The following is a 20,731-nucleotide window of genomic DNA, read 5'->3' as shown; positions in this document are numbered from 1 at the left end:
TAGATTTAACATGAATTTTATTTTTAGTCCTGATGAAACATTAGTCGATACATGTATAAATGTAAAAGAGTTACGTATACATAATTACACTACATTGTTGACACTGTGTACCGGATAGGGGGAAATACTTATTCTTACGAATTGTACTGAAGCAAAACATAATACACGTTTGCAAACACAGCAGCATACAATGTCCACACATATTTGCTAACACTTTATCTGAAGTATGCTGGGCAAATTGGGTAATTGATTCAATATATGCTTGTTGACTGCCATTAGTATGTGTCTTGCAGATAATACCTGTGCTTTTGATAAAAAAAAATCATCATTCCTGAGTAAAAACTGGAAACAAGTACTTCTGTTTTAAAAAATGAAGACTGGGAGAGAATAAATGACCCAATCCTAAAATTTTTACAATTGTTCATGTCTGTTTAACAATGCTGCTATCTAACATTCACGCCATCCATTTAACATTTACAATTCATTTATTTGCCTATGATTCTATGTTACTCATTCTGTTAATGCAAGCTTTTCTGTGAATGCAAGTGAAATGTGTCTTAGCAGACCTCCGACATTAATCATCTTATAACTCCTGTGAAATATATATGTTCAGAACATTGCAAACTTATAATAATATGTAATGTGTAGTGCATAATATTTGTCTCTTTACTCGAATTTTACCATAAATTGGCCCAGTTTATAAAACTTTTATTTACATTAATTAACACAGAGGTGTTGATAGTAAAACATACCAGTCCAACATTTGTGAATGTAGAGAATGTGATAATAAAAAAAAAAAGGTTTCAAGATGTAATCTATTATGGGAACAACTACAATGTTTTCAAGGAATAAAGACACAAATATTAAATATACTCTAAAAATAAGTACACTTCTAGAGTGTATAACAAATCCAGGAAGAAGAGAGCATCTTCCAAGTCCAACATGTACAAGAGCTTAACATTTTCTATTTGTCTGGCCCATGTCATTGCAAAAGTTAAAACAAGTCTAGCTTTCTTTGGGTAGAGAAAATAAACCTACATGGATTTCATTTATGAAAAAATAGAGAATACAACTGCTATTATTATTATACAGTCAATGCAAAACACTCTCATATTATTAACACTCTATTATACATCATTTTGTTGTGATATCAAACCATTGACAAGCAATTAGCATTTAACACTTTTCAAGTATAATTTATCAACTATCAAATCATGATTGTTTTCTGGCAGCTACATAGAATAAACGTTTGGTTTTCAACTCAAATTGGAACATCTCTTTAAAAGGTTATACAAACTGCTTTTAATAAAAAGGGGGTAAGCAAATGACAAACATACACACAGAAATAACTTTGGATAAACCACAAAAGGCACAATCACATTTTGTAGAAAAATGTAAATACAAAGTAAGAAAAAAATTGTTTGGTCGTTTCATCTAAGCTACAAGTTAAAAATAGGAAGATAATCTGCTTGTGAGTTGCAATATCCACAAATTTAACTATTAAATACATATATTTCCTTGTGTATTATATTTTTCAAAGAATTCGAAACTCGATTCACAGCTATAAAGAAGACAAAATATGAAAATGAATTCCAATCCTTCACTACTAATTGACAGTAGAGAATGTGAATCATCATATCTAACACCAAGCCATTAACGTAATGCTGTACAGCTTGTCCATCAGTCAGTTTTTGAGATGGCCCCGTATACAAAATCCTCAGTTTCCATAGGTTCTGACACAGATTCTGCACAAAACAACACAGTCTGTAATACACAGTAGAATAGAAGAGACATATATTCTATTAGGATCACAGATGGCCACAATTGGAAACCAGGGATTGACGGCTGAACGTTTCCCGGATATTTCCCGAGCGGATTCGGGATTTCTGATCTTAGTGTTCTGCCTCGGTGCTGGTGAAGGAGAAGCCATTGAAGACTTTTTGATTCATTGTCTTGAGAAGTTCTTTGTCTGGTGGAGTGAGCTGGACCTTCTCCATTGTGAAGTCTTTGTCAAAGTTTGATATGTCATGATCAGATTTCTGCAACAGAAAAGCATACAAAAAATCAGTTACCATAGCATTCAGCATGTATATGGAGGTTAAGAAGCCAAAATTCTATTCTCAAACTGTTTAAACAAATTATATGATTAGATTATATAGTTATATAACAATTTAGAATTTAAAAAATTCTCAGAATTTTGTGCAATGCTTTCATTTCGCAAACTTACTTCATGACAGTAAAATAAGTTGCAATCAAGTTTCTACCCATAAAGATGAAAATGAAAAAAAATATCTTTAAATCAAGGCTGCTTACAATTTTTGGTTTGAATGGCGGGTCCATCTGTTTTAGCTCCAGTCTGTCCCAATCAATGTTTTTGTAGAATGCCTGCGATCTGATTGGTCCAGCCGAGCAATCGGGCATGCCAAGCCTCTCTTTGGGATTTCGTATAAATAACTATATAAAAGAATGCACATTCTTCAAAAACAAATTATAACTATCATACAAATTCTTACAATAACAAAAAAAATTTCTAGCGTCGATGAAAAAAAAACAGATTACAGATGGAAATTGATCAGTTTTTGCAACTTTTTGCCATAAAACTAGTAGAGAAACATTTCAAATTATAATATGAATGTTTCTTGAGATACGAACCAAACTAAGCATTGATGCTGCCTCCTTGGAAAGCCACCTAGGGTAGTGAGGGGTGTCATTCATAATGGAATGAAATAAGTCGTCTTCGTCATCTCCATGGAAAGGTGACTGGCCAATCATCATCTCGTACAGCAGAACACCGTACGACCACCAATCAACTGACTGGTTGTACTTCCAACCTTTCAGAATCTGTGAAACAAAACTCAAGGATAAAGATGTGAATATTTTCAACTAAAAAATCTACAATAAATTGGTACACAACAAAAGGGAGAAAACTCTTTGTCTGAGACATTCTTATCTCCTGTTTTCCATAAAACAAAGATAAATTCGACAAAATGTGAACATATTTATATAAAAAAATTTTTAAAGCTGCTTGGTCCAATTTTTTGGCTAGTACAGTACAAAACAATTTTCCATACAAACAAATTATCCAAGAGAGTTATAGACTTTCACCTACTTACACCAGATCAATCTCCTTTCACAGATAGAAAAATGCAATTAATGGAAATAAAAATTAATTTCTGTATGGGAACACAAAAAAAACAGCACAAATATTAATGCATCATGGGCACAATTAGAAAGGTGTAAACATTTGGTTCCGCCCCCCCCCCCCCCCCCCCCCCCCCATTGATGGGATTTTTTCAACCCATATATTATGCATCCATTGTAAACAAAACCAACTTTAGGAAGATAAGTGAAAAAAATGAATAAAGGATTACTTTTATATGCCCATATTAAGCAAAACCATTATTAAAATCATCCCTTGAAATTATGAAATTAGGACCAAGATGTTACAAACAAACATCTTCTTCCATTTTCTTGACAACACAGGATGAAACACAACTATTCATTGTACACGTAACTAATTCTACAGTTTTATTTCAACATCATTCCTTACCTCTGGAGCGATGTAGTCTGGAGTTCCACAAAATGTGGTGGCTTTCCTCTCATCAAATACATTCAGTTTACACATGCCAAAATCTGCTATCTTTACGTGTCCCTCTCGGTCCAGCAACACATTGTCTAGTTTTAGATCTCTGCAAAGTAAAACACCATTATTTGTGACTTTAATATCATCATGAAATAGAGAGACCATGCTCTCAATTGGCACCTACTTTTTTTTCAGGGTAAGAAAATCAAACTGATTGAAGTTGAAGAAGCTTTTGTTGCAATTAAGGTTTTTTACAGAGATATGTGTGTCTGTATTTAAATTTACAAGATGGATTCATAAAAATTAGTTGTAAATTCTTTCAACAAATTGCAATACAAAAAACAGACTACATTCTTAGGGTGCTAATTACACTTTGGAATTAATCTGACTGTAGACTGAAGAACCTAAATCTTACCTATAAACAATTCCTCTTGAATGTAAAAATTGCAATCCTAACAAAATTTCTGCACCATAAAATCTGAAAAGAGAATTCAATTGTTACATTAATTTTCAAGTTTATCCAATTTTCAGGCATACATACATTTAATTAATCATATTATCAATCAGTCTTGGCCTATCAAAATTAAAGGTCGATACAACTTTAGGCAAAATTTCTTGAACAGTATTAAAAACTGATATATTCTGTAAGAAGTATCATACATCAAAAATTGTGCTTTTAACTAAGAAAACCAGTCTCTACTTGTTTAAGATGAAAACGATTATCTAATCTATGCCAGGGTCTACATGTACTGTGGAATCATCGTTCTTGGGGGACCAATGGACCAATGTTTGTGGCTTTCGTGGGTAACCCTTGCCCACGAATTCACATCCCCACGAACCTATATACAATCATTTGTTTAATATTTATCAAAATGGTCTGCTTGCACTACAAACAAAATGACGTGCCCACGAACCAGGAAAATTTTGGCTACCCAAACAATGAACACCACAAATAAAAATGATTCCACAGTATTAGATGAGTATATGATTATCTCATCTAAGCCAGGCTTTGCATGTATAAGATGAGAATGAATACAACAACTTACTGAGCCCTTGCCATGTCGAATTTCCCGGAGAGCTGTATATGGAACATCAGATCTCCACCATTCAGGTACTCCATCACAAAAAACAGGTGGCTCTGAAAATATCCATATCTCGTTTAAATGAAACATGATCGAATTCTTTTAAGTAGATGAGAATTAACACATTAACGCTGAAAAAGCCACTATCTGTTGTACCTAACAAATTATTAAGAGAACCAATTCTTTCTTAACTTAAATTATTTCCGAATGGGATTTTTATATTTAGTTTACATCTTATTATCTCTTTGACTCTGAAATATAACTTTAATACATGAAGCTCCCCTCCTTACCGTTTACCCCCCAATAATAATTGTTGTTCTAGTCTCTACTTACTGGTGTGGTGAAAGTACTGTGTAGATGAGTTAAATAGGGGTGCTGACAGCCCAGGGCCAGGACTTGTTTCTCTATCATTGTACACTCTACGTCATCGTCCTCTAACACTACGTCCTTCTTGAGAACCTTGATAGCATAGTATCGCCCTCGTCCCTTAAGCTCTGCTAGCATGACCTTTAAGAAAGGTAAAGCAAATTATCAACATGTCTTCAAAATTAACTGACATGACCTGAGCTGCGATATTTTTTCAGTGATTTCTCTTTTGAATACAAATATTCAAATATACAAATAGAGATTAATAATATTTCATGTCCATAATTCATTACAAAATATCAAAATCTAAATGCAATTAACAAAATCCATTACAATAATCATATTTATAAATACTGAATACAGGGTTATTTTCGCCCCATTTTCACTTGCAAACAATTTCTCCCCTTTTTGAATTTGCCCAAACCAAGTTGTGTTTGAAAGATAATATTTGAGACTTTGGAGTTTGCCCTGTCTTAAATTTGCCCGCTGACAAAGGCAAAAGGGGCGAAAATGAAATGGGGGCAAATAATTTTTCATATAAAGTATATAAGTGTGAAATTTATAAACAACATCAATACATGAATAATTCTTTAGAAAAATTGTTAAAAACTGCTTTAATAAAAAATATAATCAACAGTAATGAATTTTACAAATTTCAACCCCTCAAAAAATAAACCATTGCCCATTATACCTTTCCAAAACTTCCTTTGCCCAAAACTTTGTGGAAAGAGAAATCGTTGGGTGTGAATTTTCGTCGAGGGACAGCAGGGGGTTTGCTTCCTGGGGGCTCCAGAGGGGGGCCATTTTTTTCCCAGATCTGTTCATATCCCTGGCCTTCATCATCTGAGCTACTCTCTTCTTGGCTATTCTGTAACATATAAATCAAATGCAATTGATTCTTTCATGCTTTCATTATACAAGGCATCACTTGAGTCCATGGGATTTATATCCCTTAGACTGCTTATAGTGTTAAAAGCTGTGAAAAGTATAAAAATCCCATGAGTTCTGTCTCACTTCATTCACAAAATCATATTCTGTATACATGCATGTTATCAAATTAGCAAAAACATAAAAGCTATTATGATATGTACAAAAAAATTGAGAAATACTTCAAAAGATCTAAATGATTGCACTAATACAATCTTCCTCTATTATTTTGACAAGACGGCCGTTATTTACCGTAGTTGTGCCTTGTTTTCGTTGACTGACAGATGGCGCCTTCCTGACCTCACTCAGAACCTCCGCCAACATCTTTTGATTGACACCACATAAATTGGGCATGAATTTCTCACATTTCTTGTGGCAGTTTGTACCACATACTGCAAACAAATATTAATTTTTCTCAAGATATATATTTACTGAACTTTCAGAAAAAAATAAATTTAATTAAAATTTTACTGATTTTTAAATCTATAACAAATTTAACTTTCAAATGAATTTTTAAAAATCATTATCATATTGTGCAAGCTTTAAAGTTATCTTTAAGTCTAAAATTTAATGAATGACTATGAAGGTTTCATTTGAAGAGAAATCCTTTGATAATTGCCTCCCTTTGATTGAAGGATACAGTCCTACGATTTTTGCCGTACCTTCACACTTGAGTCCCTGTCTGAACAAACCGTACAGCAGAGTGCCACAGTGATCACAGAAGGTCGGCGACATGTAGTTATTGACCTTGAACCTGTGCGGAACGTTAATATTGAATCTCTCCGACATCATCTGAAACATCAAAATATTTCTTTTAAACTCCATCTATATAAATATTGTGTACAGTAGATTCCTTACTTATCACAAGGAATTAATAGTTGTGTAAAAATGCGAGAAGCATAAATCAGGGATTTACAGTATCAGATTCATAAACTAAATGAGTATCAAATGTTCAGGATATTTCTTATTTTGAAAAGCAGACTGTGTGAGTGAGGTAAAAGAGATCTTTAACAAATCATTTCATAATTATGTATCTATTAATTTTTTAATATTACTATATTTGGTTTTCTGCACTATATTCTTAAATATGACCAGTCTAATGTTGAAAACCTTGTCAATTAAACCTCACAGCTTGGATTTTATAAGCAACCTTTACAGTTTGTCAATTTCTAGATCAAGCGAAACAAATTCATCAGATTGACTAAGGAATCTTTGTTAGAGGTGGAGTGAGCCTGACCTTGGTCTCCCTGCTGTCTTTGGCACTGCCCGGGCACTGGCCCAGGATCTTCTCATGACACTTCTTGTGGACAGCACAGTTACAAACTACATCATCACAATAATAAAGAACTTGTGTTATTTTTCATTACTTTTTTAATAATATCATATGACATCCAGGAAAAATTATTTATTACCTAGCATTTACACTAGACTTAAAATGAAGGAACACAAAGAAAAAATGTGAAAATCAGAAGAATGGGTTTTCTACTTTGCTGTACAGATATTGTTTAACAATATGATATTTTATCCTCTGCTTGATAAATTGAAACATTTTTTCTCTGTTGCAAAGAGAACCTACCTTTACATTGATAGCCCTGTTTGTTGAGCCCCCTGGCAAAAATAAAATTTAAAATATTATATATCAAAAGCTTTAAAACTTTAAAATCAAAAGCTTTCAAATTTTAAAATAATGAAACACAATATCAAGTAATGTTTTAACAGATATTGATTTACTGAAATTGTTGTAACACTGAAAATCTAATCCTTCTTGTAAATCATGTCTTAATTATTATGTAAATTACCATAGAAACTCATTGCAGAAAGAACAGTAAGTTGGCTGTCGGAAAAATTTGGCGATGAACTGGTGACCCTTGACCTCATGAACTTTCTGTTGTTTGATGGCACCCCTGCGTCGAGTGATCCCTCCTCCCCCCTTGTCTGGGTCTGTCTGTGGAATTTGTTCTGCAAGAGACATTCAGAAAATAATATAGAGGTGTTTACATGATCTAGCTAATAGCAGTTGATACAATTTATGAAACATTTTGCACAAGTTCTGTTTTGTATGGCCGCAACGTTCCACTTTGATCCTTCAAACTGGCTTGCAGGATCCTCCAAAAGTTACATAACACTAACCCTGGCACAGTGGAATTTAGTTTTTAGTACATGCACTGACGTTTGCTGTCAGATATATTGATTTATGGTACATATGCCCTGTTTAAAAACATCTAGATATACATTCATCACACTCACACTTCAATTTTGCTGCATTTTTTTTATTTGCAAAGATACAAACTTTATGTTCAAAATCAATTCAATTCAGTATCCATACAAGTACAACATAATTCATTTAAGGCAACGAAGTTAGAAAGCCCCTGTTTAACAATTAATAACATTCATATATCATGATATGGTACATCATTTTGTACAGGAAGTGATTGATTCACGCGTAGCAGGGAGCAAGAAACGGGAAGGGAGGATGGGTGTACTAAAAAAGGATAATGCATCCATCTGATAGCAAATAAACTTTAAACAAGAACAATGCATGGGGTACAATAAAATAATGGATCTATAAGATTGCATATATAAGCTATAAACAAAACAAGTGGATAGGGTATCGTAATACAGGGAAATAGTAACTCAGGATGTCCTCTCGGTTTAACTATCTCCTATTGTAATTGTACAGCGATCTACATGTATTAATTTTAAGCACTTACTTCATTTTTTAAGTGATCATAATTGAAAAAACATTCCTATTAACTGCATTTCATATCTTGGTATACGATATTCATAACTGCATGTTTTTGTATAGATGTGATTATTATTAACATTTACATACAATTGATAATATGAAATACACATGATGCATACCACACACCTTTAAAAAAAGCATTCATTTCAACTTTTTCCAAGAACAGTTAGTGCACAAACAAACAAACAAAAATAAATAAACATTAAAATAAATCAATAAATAAAAATGAAATACTAAAAAAAAAAATTTTAAAAACACACAATGATAAAAACTTTATATGAAAAAAATGTATTAAAATCTCATGGAAAGATGTCTATTGATGTTCAGTCAGTTATATGAACAAACACATGCAGTATGTGACATGATCAGGTAAAAACAATGATTGAGATATTGATGTGAAGCAATGACCTGGTAGCAATAGGATACGTACACTACAAGCACTGGTAACCACACACTGAGATCTATATTACAGAATCTATCACATTACAAGTCATGGAAGCAAACTGATGCATTACCTTTGGACTTGACAGAGGGTCCGGGAGCTACCTCTAAAAACAACAAGACAATCTCAATAACAACAGATACATGCTTTTGTCATGCACACTCAACTTGAACTTTCCCTAAAGAGAAAATCCAACAAAACTGGGTTTGAACCTTACCATAATTTCTGGCATTTGTATTTTTATGGCATTAGGATTTTTCCCTTTGACAGTATTAGCACCCACTCCCCTTTCCATAGAATAAATTTATTGACATATTTATTACAATATTACATTATAATAAGATATCAAACTTTTTTTTACATGAAGAATTGTTCAGCCACATATTTGTATTTCTATTTTAAAGGGAAGTACTTACATATGAAAGCAAGTATTTCTTTTACAGATGATTCAATGACAAAATGACATAATTTAACAAATATAGATATCCTCCTTCATCAATTTTCTAGACACCCAGGATGCATATTAGGAATAATATATGGCTTATTTACTTCAATACAGATACATTTTATTGAAAAAACCATGTTGGGCCAAAAAAAATTAATGACTTGTTTCTAAGGCATCGCCACATCAGAAAAATCAACGCCGTATCAAACTTTTTTATTGTTGTTTTTTTTCTTCAGATTTTTATACACGTAGCTTATCATTATTGGTTTTCTCCATTGTAAACAAACGATTAGGTGACTCAGAATAAATGCTAGTCTCTGTCAATGGAAACGTGACAGAAACATCTACCAATGAAATGTCTGTTATCTTTAAAAATTGAAGCTTTTATGATATTGCCTAGAAGCAGAAAAAAGGACAAGTGTATTCTTTGGAAATTTTATGATGGCAAATTTGTAAAGTTGGACTTTGCAGTTTTTTACTTTCCGTATTTTTTTGTCTTGTCTCCCAGACACTAAAGATCGATAAGAAAACACCCCATGCTCAATTTGACTAATGTTTCATCAGGCAAATTCACTTGTGTAATATGCCATTAGAAATCCCATATTTTAGTTCAGACTTGTGTTATTACTGTGGAAGAGAAGATGAGCTGCAGAATGAAACAGAGGCATATACCATTTGTCATGTTTGTTCTAAAATCTGCAAAAACTCTTTCTTTGAAAAGGAAACACTGTTTAACTAAAAAGAACAAAAAATAATATTTAACCTTTGCCAATGTATCAGTTAAATGAATATCTGCTGATGAGTACACAAATAAGTACATGTGACTATAAGATGGGTTGTAAATTTGAGTCATTCATAAACACCTGCTGCCCTCATCAACATTTCAAAAATTTGGCTTGAGAAACTATATAATGATTAATTTTTTGTTCCTTAATCAAATTATTGATTTTCTTACATTAATAATGCCATTAACCATTCGTGTTTAAATTTTAGATTTAAATTGTCAAGCAGTCACAGCTGTATGATTGAATAACAGGCTACTATATGTGCCAACATATTATTTGCACTACGTATAGGCATGGAAGTCTTTTTCACATGAAGACAACTCATTCTCTCTCTTCCCTACATCTTCATATTCAAAATCTTATTAATTTTTCAAAAATAATTCATAAAACTTCAAAAATTACTTTTATATAATCATAAAAATAATCATTCATAAAATATATTTCTTTATAGTTTTGCTTTTTACTTAAATTATATGTGCAGATTTGCAAAAAACCATAATATTCATTTTGGAATATATTAAGTACATTACATGTACATAAACAACAAAAACATTGTATGTTGTTTCAAACAAATGCTTGAATACACATTTATACTCTTTTAAGGGATTAATTCATAACAGCATAATTAAAAATTTCATGAAATCATTACAAATCATTAAATGGGTAGACTAAAATGCTTTGACTGGAGTGTATATTTTTTATATTAAAAGTGAATTATTCTAACTACATTTTAATTAGAACTGGGAAAGAAAACAGATTCTTGCATGCAAAAGTCACTTGAAATCTGATGAATATCATAATCTTAATATATTTTTACTTACAGATACATACATTAACACATGAATATTATGTAAAGACGGACAAAAAAATGGTACAAGATGCAAACACATCACATGAATTTTTCATGCCTTTAGAGATTATGACATTTAATGTTAACACGTCTCTGGGACATTACCTTCGTTTTCGGAGAAAAATCGAATCTGTATCTGCAGTCTCCCAGATGGCTTCAATTCCAGCTGAAATCGAAATCAATATATCAATGTGAAAGATGAATAAAAATTTTCTGTGTCAGCAAAAGCATGAAATTAATAATTAAAACATATTATTCATTGGGGGTTAAAAATCATTAATCAAACTGAAATAGATTTAATTGGAAATAAAAGCATGAATTCAATATTCAATTAACAAGTTAACACATTTGGAGCAATGAAATTTTGTGTGCATTTTTTGAAAAATTCAGAATAAAAAATGTAAACAAGATCATGATAAAACCAACAACAAATGAGAAAGAAAAATGTGAGAAACCCTGACTCATGATCTGAAGACTGTAATAAACCTCTCTCTCTAGGATGAGAGGAAAAAAAACCATAGGATGAAGACTAATAATCTCGGGCTGTAAAGTGAAGGGAACATCAATTGTGAACAAAATGCCAGATCTCCTGAGATACACTTTACATCAGACCCCAACAACGTCAAAAGGTTGGAACAGGGTGTTTGACATATGGAAAATCAATCCTATATATCTCATCTCCCTTCTCCTCCAAGTAATCATAAGACCTGACATTATATGACTTGAGGACATTATTTTTCCCTTTCCGATTCCACAAACAGAAAAAAAGTGGCACAGATAACATCTCAAGATAATAATTAAGAGAGAGGAGGGTTGGGGGATGGAAAGAGAGAGAAGGGATGTTGATGATATCTCATGATACTAAGCAGTAAAGCAACATGGTAAAGATCTCTTTGCTACCATCCATGTTAGCTGGTCAGATGAAGATATTTCTACAGGCCTCTCTTAAAGTGGCAATTAAGTGCTGGAATCCATAAGGAGCCTGATGACAAGGGCTAACCGAGAGGAATCAATAGCGTGAAAGGAGGCAGAGCTCGTTGTTATACGATCTAAACACTCGATCAAATTACAGATTAAGTATGGTCAATCAAGGTTTATGCTATCCTTGTATGATACTGTAAATCTAGACATATTCTTCACTGATTAAGGACATTTCTACTGAATAAGGAACTAATAGGGCCTATCATAGACATTTAAGGAAAACCACCAAGACTTCTTTATTATACAAACAGAGAAAAAAGGGGCTGCTATTTAATAAAGCTTCCCAAGTACATATACACTAAAAACTTAAGTGCCATGAAGCCTTGGGAGAGCTAATGTTGTTTGTTAAACAGAAAATCTGTTGTCTATTATAGCAAGAAAACAATGACATGATACATATAATTATGGCACAAACTGCTAAACAATTGATTCTGCTGAACAATTGATTTTCTCCTACTTATAATTGATCTTCAAACCTAGACTATGAATCATTCATATTTATGAGTTTCAATTTCTTCCTTCATTATTTTGATTCAAATTTAATAAATAAATGTTATATGACAGTGGACTCCTTCCTCGGATTTTAGAATGTGATGAAGAGAAACCAGAACTGAGGTGCTATTCACTTTCCAAATATCTTTTATAAAAAGGGCATAAGGGTATACATTGTACAATGATATATGCAGTTATAATATAAACCACCTTGAAATCATTACACTTTTTTATTAACTACTTTTCTGTTTTTATATAGCAAACCCAAAACACAAGCTCATCAGCAAATTTTTTCTTAATGGTTTATAGTGGTGAAATGAAACTAAGCAGTAAGGATACCCAAGATGCAGTAGACTTAAATTTACCTACATGTAGAGCTTAGCATTGGTTTTTTTTTTAAATACAAGATTACAGAGTTTCAATGAACCTATAAGCAGTGAGAATACCCCAAAAGGCTGTTGACAGTTACCAAGTACACCTAGACCAAGACACCTAGAGCCTAGCAGTGTTTTGTTGTTGTTTTTTCCACAGGTTTATAGAGGGTAAATAAACCTATACAGTGAGGATCCCAATGATGCAGTAAATTGTACTCAGTTCACTGAGAGTACCTATAAGCAGTATTACAGTGACTGCGAGGCCTTACCCAGGTCGACGAGATGTTGCCGTCCCTGCATTTGTCAGCTAAAGCTCTGGCGCTGATGGTCACTTCAGCCAACATCCTGTTGGGCTTCTCATTGACAATCATGTTAATGACTCGACCCTCGTAAATGTGAGCATCAAAACAAGTATTCCATTCTGGGTATATCGTCCGTTTCTTCTGTACATACTGTGGTTTCTGACCTACAAAATCAACAAGCTGATATAAGAAAACTGTGCTCTAAATGCACTGAATGTACTATTTGTTTAAAAGACCATTAATATCTGAACGTTCATTTATTTAAAGCATTAATGGTTATAATACCAATACAACATTTATCAAATACATAATATATGGGAAAACTATCTGTAGCAAAACTCTATATATACAGTATTAACAATTGTGAGTGCATGACAGGCAGGTGTTGTAAGCACGTATCAATTTTTAAAAAATGCAACCTTACTAAAACTAGGAAATGTGATGCTTTATCATAAATGAATGAATAGGAAATGTAAGCTGACTGACCTACAAAATTTGTAAAACATGAATTGACTCAGGAAAAGAGCCATCAGGACCTAGCTAGATTACCAATACAACAGACATACACTTCAACTCGCTGTTACAGTATTTTCTGTTCTCAGAGGATTGTATTGTAAGCATGTTTGTAAATAAAAGCATAAAAGCATGCAATTTTATGACAAAGCGTACATATATATATATATGAAATATACATAGCAATATGCCTATAAAAGTTCTTATGATCTTCCTCATCATTCAATATAGTTTGCAGAAAAACAACAGTTTGCACGATTATTATATTATTAATTAGGGAGGGGGGATAAAAAAAAATATTATTATATTATAAAGTGAATGTGAATATATTTAACACTTATCATACAGCTTCCAGTGATATTTACTTCTCAATGCAATTTGTTATAAATGCAGGACTAAATGATCAAAGCTTTATCTTTATGAAATATATTATAATTATGAAAAGAAATCAAGTCTACATTTTGCCACTAATGCATTTATTCATGCAGTTCCATTCTAATACTAAGAGCTGAATGATAGCTAATTCTTAACAGGAAATTCAATGCTCTCTGTAACTTTAAGTGCTTATAGCATAATACCATCCTTACATGATTTTCAACTATTCAATGAAAATTTTTTTTTAACATAAGCTAGCTGTAATAATATTTCAATTCATTATACAAAAATGTGAATGGCTTTGATGTGCCTGTGAAAGAGGGATTATCTTCCTCCCTGTTCATCTTTGAGCTTCACTCGGAGTTTTATCCTGATGCAATTTTTGTGAATTTCACTCAGGCAAATCAGCAGAATCTGTAGTTTTCATTTTATTGCCAAAATCCGAATCATTTTATTTCCACATTATAGCAGCCTTCACATCCTTAATAACTTGAACCTTGATCTGAGCTGATCGAATTTTGTTCTGAGCAATCTCATTAAAAAAAACAGCAAACTTGTTCAGAATCCAACAATATGGCGGTCTTGTACCTTACATCAAGTCTCCAGTGTCAGCCGCGCTGTTTGAAGATGAGTAATTACAGATCACACAGCCCATTCATTTGAAGGTTTAGAACATAGGGAATAATCAACTCTTAATTAAAGCTGTTATTTTTCACACACTGAAAGACATCTCATTTTGTAGCAGTTTAAATCGATTCTTTTACTGTGCCATGGGAATATATAATTGGTGTAGATATTTCTCTCTCAGAAAAATCTTCATGCAAGTTTAATTTGATTAATGAATTAATTGGACTAGAGAGTCTGCCCTCTGCCTAGGATGGCATATATAAATTTGCTACTGATTTTAGCTCTGAAGGGACCTAGGCTAGGAAGAGAGGAGGTTAGTTATGTTCTAGTGAAGTACATTGTACATACTGGTCATTACCAAAATAACACCACTTATTTGATCTAAACAATAATTATTAATTAGTTCTGAATTAAAAGTTAAGCTTGCAATGAATAAACTTGCAATAAAACCAGAAAATCAAACCTGCCTACCATCATTAAGACATTATTTAACAGATATCAGGGATAAGATTCTGTCCAATTAATAATAAAGATAACGAATATACATGCATTCAGAAGGATATGATTCCGTACAAAAGTAGTCCATTGCAAACTAAATCTATTATTCATATAGAGAACAACTAAGAACAAATATGCTGTGGATATCATTGTAAGATTCTGACAACAGTATTCTCAACCTTAATCAAAAGGAAACAATGTTGGTAGGATATGATCCTTTATGGAAGCCTGAATAATTCATAAAGACAACAAATGTATATATAAAAGGTATAACCCTCCAGTCTTGATGTACATGTAGTCATACATATAACAACATTATATAATATGGATCTTCCACAAATAGGAACTACTATAGCCAAAATCACCCATAGTAAGACAAATCAGGAACATGGGCATGCAGGCACTGAGTGTTCCTGTAGGAAGCTAGCAGACAACCTAAATCATAAAAACAACAAATAACCACTTTTTCTGGGAATCGATACTCAGGAATTTATGGTGTCCATAAAACAATTCCCCAAGGGTTGAGATTGCATTAAATAACAATCAAACAAACAGGGAATATTACCCAACTGCATGCTAACTGTAGAGATTTGGATAAAATTAAATATTTAGGAAGCTTTTTCCGTGAAGGAGTGATTGTAATAATGCATTATAGGATGTGTGATTCAGTGTGTCGGTGGTCTTAATGTTAACTGGGATGGATACACTTAACAAAAAACCTGTTTAATATTTCAAACAGGTACACAATTACAAAGAATGAAGCAACATGCATATAAATTATATCCTAAATCCATTGATCGATATATTTGTAAACTGTTTATAACTACATGTAAATATCCAATTCTAAACAATTGCAAATTTGTACACAGCACGGTAACTACAGTTTTCAGTCAACTGTTCTTCATACAATTATAATTGCTGTGTAAAATTTCCACATGTCAATATCACATTAACTCCGTCACAAAATTCACATGACATTGCATTGTAATTCAATTTTTCAATGAGGATCAGGTTCATGAACACTTAAAGTGAGTAATATTTGTGTCTTGTTTTACATAACATGATAAATATGCACCTTCACTGAATGATTTTCAAAATGGAACACGTTTACTGTGTGTATCATGAACTGAACATTTCAACCCTGAGTGTGATGTTATTGTAACATACCTGGTGAGTTGACAGTTTCCTTGACATTGACAGCTACAAACGGATCAAACGGTTCCGACGTGGTCACAGCGTCCCCTTTGTCTACCTGAAGTAGCTTGACCCGAATGAACCCAACCCCCGGCATCGTGCTCCTTGAGTACTCTCAGGACTTTGATTATTCACTATCCACCTACAAAACACAGCAAAAAATAAATTACTCTCTACTCATCACTCATTAACAGGAAATTATTGATTCCTAATCCATCATCGTTCCATAGACATATGGTATGTAATACTGTGACAGACTGGTACATATGGAGAAGCTAATGTTCTTATCAATAAGTTTGTACATACTGTATAAGCAGAAATATTCGTACAGGATTTAATGTCATTATTTTTGTTGGCAGTATAAAGTAAGGACATTCAATCCATGACAAGTTTTTAACCTAAGAATTAATAAATATAAGGTTGATATGCAATACATTTTAGGGATTACAATATGACGAAATTAAATGCCAATGAAATTGTATTTGGTTTAACAACAAAAATTGAACCCAACGAAAATATTTGCTTCTACAGTACTTCAAATTATTGCAAGTACAGAAAATATCTTTTTGTTTTACCAGTGAATTGACTGAGATTCAGCAAAACAATGCATATAACATGTTCATGATATTAGTTAAGTTTTTTAGTCAACAAGTTGGATGGAGATATAAATTCTACATTTCCGAGTTACTCATTAATTTCCCTTTTCCTTAAAATAAAATGAATCTAAATTCATTAACATCAGTGTGAACATCTAATAATTCAATGCATTGTTTGTGCTGATCACCTTTTTAATGGCTTTCATCTTGTACCTTTAGCAGGTTTAGTGTTGTTGCTGGTGACCATATATTTTTTTCCTAATACATATAATATTATAATAAAATCAGCACTCCCATGAATATCTTTCCGACTTGACTGCTTCACTACTGACATAACTCATTTCTTTGAGGTTTTATATGTTTTAGCATCACAGAAGCTACCCCATGCAGAGAGATCTGATGGAGTCTCCCGATTATGTAATATCCCACCTATCATTTGATATCTAGAGTAAATTTGTGTCAAACACATGCCGAGTCTAATTGAATACAACACTGACGAAATTGCAGAGGTGGATCACTGGATACTTTTGTACCGTCTCGAAACAATGAAACTGGACTAGATGACATTTGTTTGAATTGTACGTGTAGAGCTTTCAGAGTATTTCTGTACAATACAACACAGTAGGGGCTTTCGAGAGAATACATAAATTACACCTACACACAAGTACTGATACAAGATTTTCCCTTGACAAAGCCAGGATTACTTCCCTATAGCAACACTTTGTCACCATCCTAACAACACCTCTCATGTATCGGTGCAACTGTACCCTATACACACGCAGGTGTGACCATGCTCAAAGTAGGTCCCGCTTCTCCCAGTGAATGACACATATAATGTGACGCACTAGAGTTGCAACATATGAAACAGTTAATTTGACAATAATTGATGGAAATACAGATATTTAGGGATGATCGAGTAACTTTTATTCTCAGTTTAAAACTAAAATACAGAGTAAATGTATGTACAAGTTTTTTTACACATCAGTGTATATAAAATTATTAATGTTTGTTTTTCAGTAAAGAGAATATGGTAGATACATACAAATATGCAAAAAGACTCCCTAAAATAGTTTGATCTGTGTTTAAATTCCTCCATATCAAATATAGAATTAATACAATGTCACACATGTACCGGCCAAGTACACAAACACAGACACCATCTTTTCTTAATATTTACAGGTAAAAATATTAAATAAAAACGTGTAAAAATTCAGGAAGTAATAACAAGTCTCAAAATCGATGATGTAATTTCAAACCCATTTTTGATTATTTTGGAATGTCTTATCAGGAAAAATCAAAATGAAATATCACTCTGAGCTAGACTGCTACAGAAAATCAAGTTTCTTAAACTGCAAGTGCATTAAATAGGCTCTTGGTAACAATATCTCAACTGGAAACAAAAAATTTTAAACAAGGACTTTCCTTTAAACTAGAGGTATACTGTGAGCAAGCTCACAATTGATACCCCCCGCTAAGAAACATTTAATATTTTAACATTTTGAATTAATGGTATACTGAACCGGATAAATACTTCATCGGGGTAGGCCATTTTCAGAGAGACCGGGATGAGAGTCTAAAAATAGTTTTATGTGGCCTGAGACAGGCAAGCTTTGTGTCAAATTTTAGCTTCTAATATTTCCATTAGTACAAGACATGACACAGACAATATTTTGCATTTTTGAAACAATGACCTCGAACTTCCTCAATTGACCTTGGGTCAAGGTCATGACACACCCTTAGATCATAAGCAATCATTGTGTGAAGTAAAAACTTCCAATGTTTCCCCATAAGAAAGATATAGACCAGACACGAATTTTGCACTTTTTCTGCAAGTGACCTTGAACTTGCCCAAATGACCTTGGGTCAAGGTCATGACACACCCTTAGGTCATAAGCAATCTTTGTGTGAAGTAAGAACTTCCAATGTTTCTCCGTAAGAAAGATATGGACCGGACACGAATTTTGCATTTTTTCTGCCAGTGACCTTGACCTTGCCCAAATGACCTTGGGTCAAGGTCATGACACACCCTTAGGTCATAAGCAATCTTTGTGTGAGGTAAGAACTTCCAATGTTTCTCCATAAGAAAGATATGGACCGGACACGATTGCACAGACAGACAGACGGACGGACGGACGGACAGACGGACAAGGTGATTCCTATATACCCCCCCAAACTTTGTTTGCGGGGGGTATAATTACAATATGTATGCATATAGACAGCTCCTTGGCTAATGCACTTTACTAGGTGGCTGATCTGTTTATATGCCTCCTTATGGATACTACAGCCTCACTCATCTGAAAATAAGTGAATAAACGACCAGAGAGCAACATCGCCACCTACTGCAAAAAAAGTATATTTACTGAGCACAAAAGTGTACCGTTTCCTGATTTTTTTCTCCGTATACACTTTTTGCAATAGGTATGTGGTGCTGTGCTTCTGCGACAGGTCATCGTCCATCAATTTTTATTTTTTTTCAAACTAGTAATCTACAGATCTACAGCTGTGTGGATACTATAATAGCTAGGGCATGGACTTGTTCCACTGAAAATTATCTAGTTCTTACTTTATCCAGGATGAAATGACAATTAATTGCTTTTAACCAGAAATGGTAACATGCAACAGAATTTTGCCTTTCAATTGCTTCTTCTTCTCTTTTATGTTTTCATATATGTTTTTTCTGTGTCTGTGACTCATTTATAATATTTCATTTATATACACTGTAATTACAAATAAAATCTTCATTAACTGCATGTATCTTGCTTAAATGAACTTTTGAAAAAACATTTAGGTGGATCAACTGAAACAACTAAACCCAACTAATTTAATTAATTAATTTCAAAAAATATTGATGACCCCACATAATTTGAAAAAAAAAAATTTCTAGAAATAATGAGGATACAGTTTATAAGTTCATGACAGAAAAAATTCCAATGATATTATATTTATAACAGTTATTGACAGGTACTCTTTTAAATGCCAGTGCAATATATCAGGCAGTATTTGTTCTTGCGTAAATCAATGTTCCCATTCCACAAATGCTAAAAAAAATACAGTACATTTTTACTTTGGAAACAACTTCTTACAATTCCCAAGCCTAACAGTTAGCTTCTTTCACTAATTATGTTCATTTGGCCTAACTATAATTCACTACCACACGCAGCCAGTTAGAAGATTATCCTCTCAAATGTCAGAGCATTAATCATGTACAATTTCAAACTTCAAGCAGACTTTATAATAAACTGTCACTTGGGAGAAACTCCTTTTAGTAGCATGTCTTATTATTTGGTGCTAGATTTTGCTCTAATTCAGCTTAAACACTGCTGATTCAACAAACCATGCAAACATTGGATTCTACTTGCTGTAGTTTAGTAGAAAGTTTTATTTGATTGCTCGATCGACATTGCAATAGATTTAAATTCAAGAAATAATTCTTTCTAGGAGACTGACTGTTTACGCTAAGAACATCACCTTCTCTTGTGTCAGCTGTCACAATACTCAATGACACAATACTCCTTGTAAATTCATTTCCTTATACTGTTACAAGGAAGCCATC

General features: G+C 33.0%; 1 protein-coding gene across 4 annotated transcripts in view; it reads right to left on the bottom strand.

The window, feature by feature from the left end:
- The window catches only part of LOC105333888 (protein kinase C delta type), a 35,342-nt gene continuing 14,611 nt past the window's right edge, over positions 1-20,731 (bottom strand). For 3 of the 4 annotated variants that reach the window (XM_034450346.2, XM_034450347.2, XM_011437101.4), the window contains 17 exons: positions 16,556-16,724; positions 13,343-13,539; positions 11,332-11,392; positions 9,220-9,252; positions 7,758-7,917; positions 7,535-7,566; positions 7,196-7,281; positions 6,621-6,750; positions 6,211-6,350; positions 5,723-5,899; positions 4,999-5,172; positions 4,630-4,721; positions 3,999-4,061; positions 3,551-3,689; positions 2,653-2,841; positions 2,314-2,454; positions 1-2,039 (listed from right to left, as the gene is read on the bottom strand). In XM_034450346.2, coding sequence (XP_034306237.1) covers positions 1,893-2,039; positions 2,314-2,454; positions 2,653-2,841; positions 3,551-3,689; positions 3,999-4,061; positions 4,630-4,721; positions 4,999-5,172; positions 5,723-5,899; positions 6,211-6,350; positions 6,621-6,750; positions 7,196-7,281; positions 7,535-7,566; positions 7,758-7,917; positions 9,220-9,252; positions 11,332-11,392; positions 13,343-13,539; positions 16,556-16,679 — 2,085 coding nt within the window. In that variant the 5' untranslated portion in view covers positions 16,680-16,724 and the 3' untranslated portion in view covers positions 1-1,892. The remainder of the gene's footprint in view (positions 2,040-2,313; positions 2,455-2,652; positions 2,842-3,550; positions 3,690-3,998; positions 4,062-4,629; positions 4,722-4,998; positions 5,173-5,722; positions 5,900-6,210; positions 6,351-6,620; positions 6,751-7,195; positions 7,282-7,534; positions 7,567-7,757; positions 7,918-9,219; positions 9,253-11,331; positions 11,393-13,342; positions 13,540-16,555; positions 16,725-20,731) is intronic. The other variant, XM_034450349.2, reaches the window with a different exon arrangement.

Source organism: Magallana gigas, chromosome 4 (assembly GCF_963853765.1).
Source record: "Magallana gigas chromosome 4, xbMagGiga1.1, whole genome shotgun sequence".
In the NCBI taxonomy this organism is placed as follows: Eukaryota; Metazoa; Mollusca; class Bivalvia; order Ostreida; family Ostreidae; genus Magallana; species Magallana gigas.
Note: the sequence above shows the minus strand (reverse complement) of the source record. Positions and strands in the feature narration are given on the sequence as shown.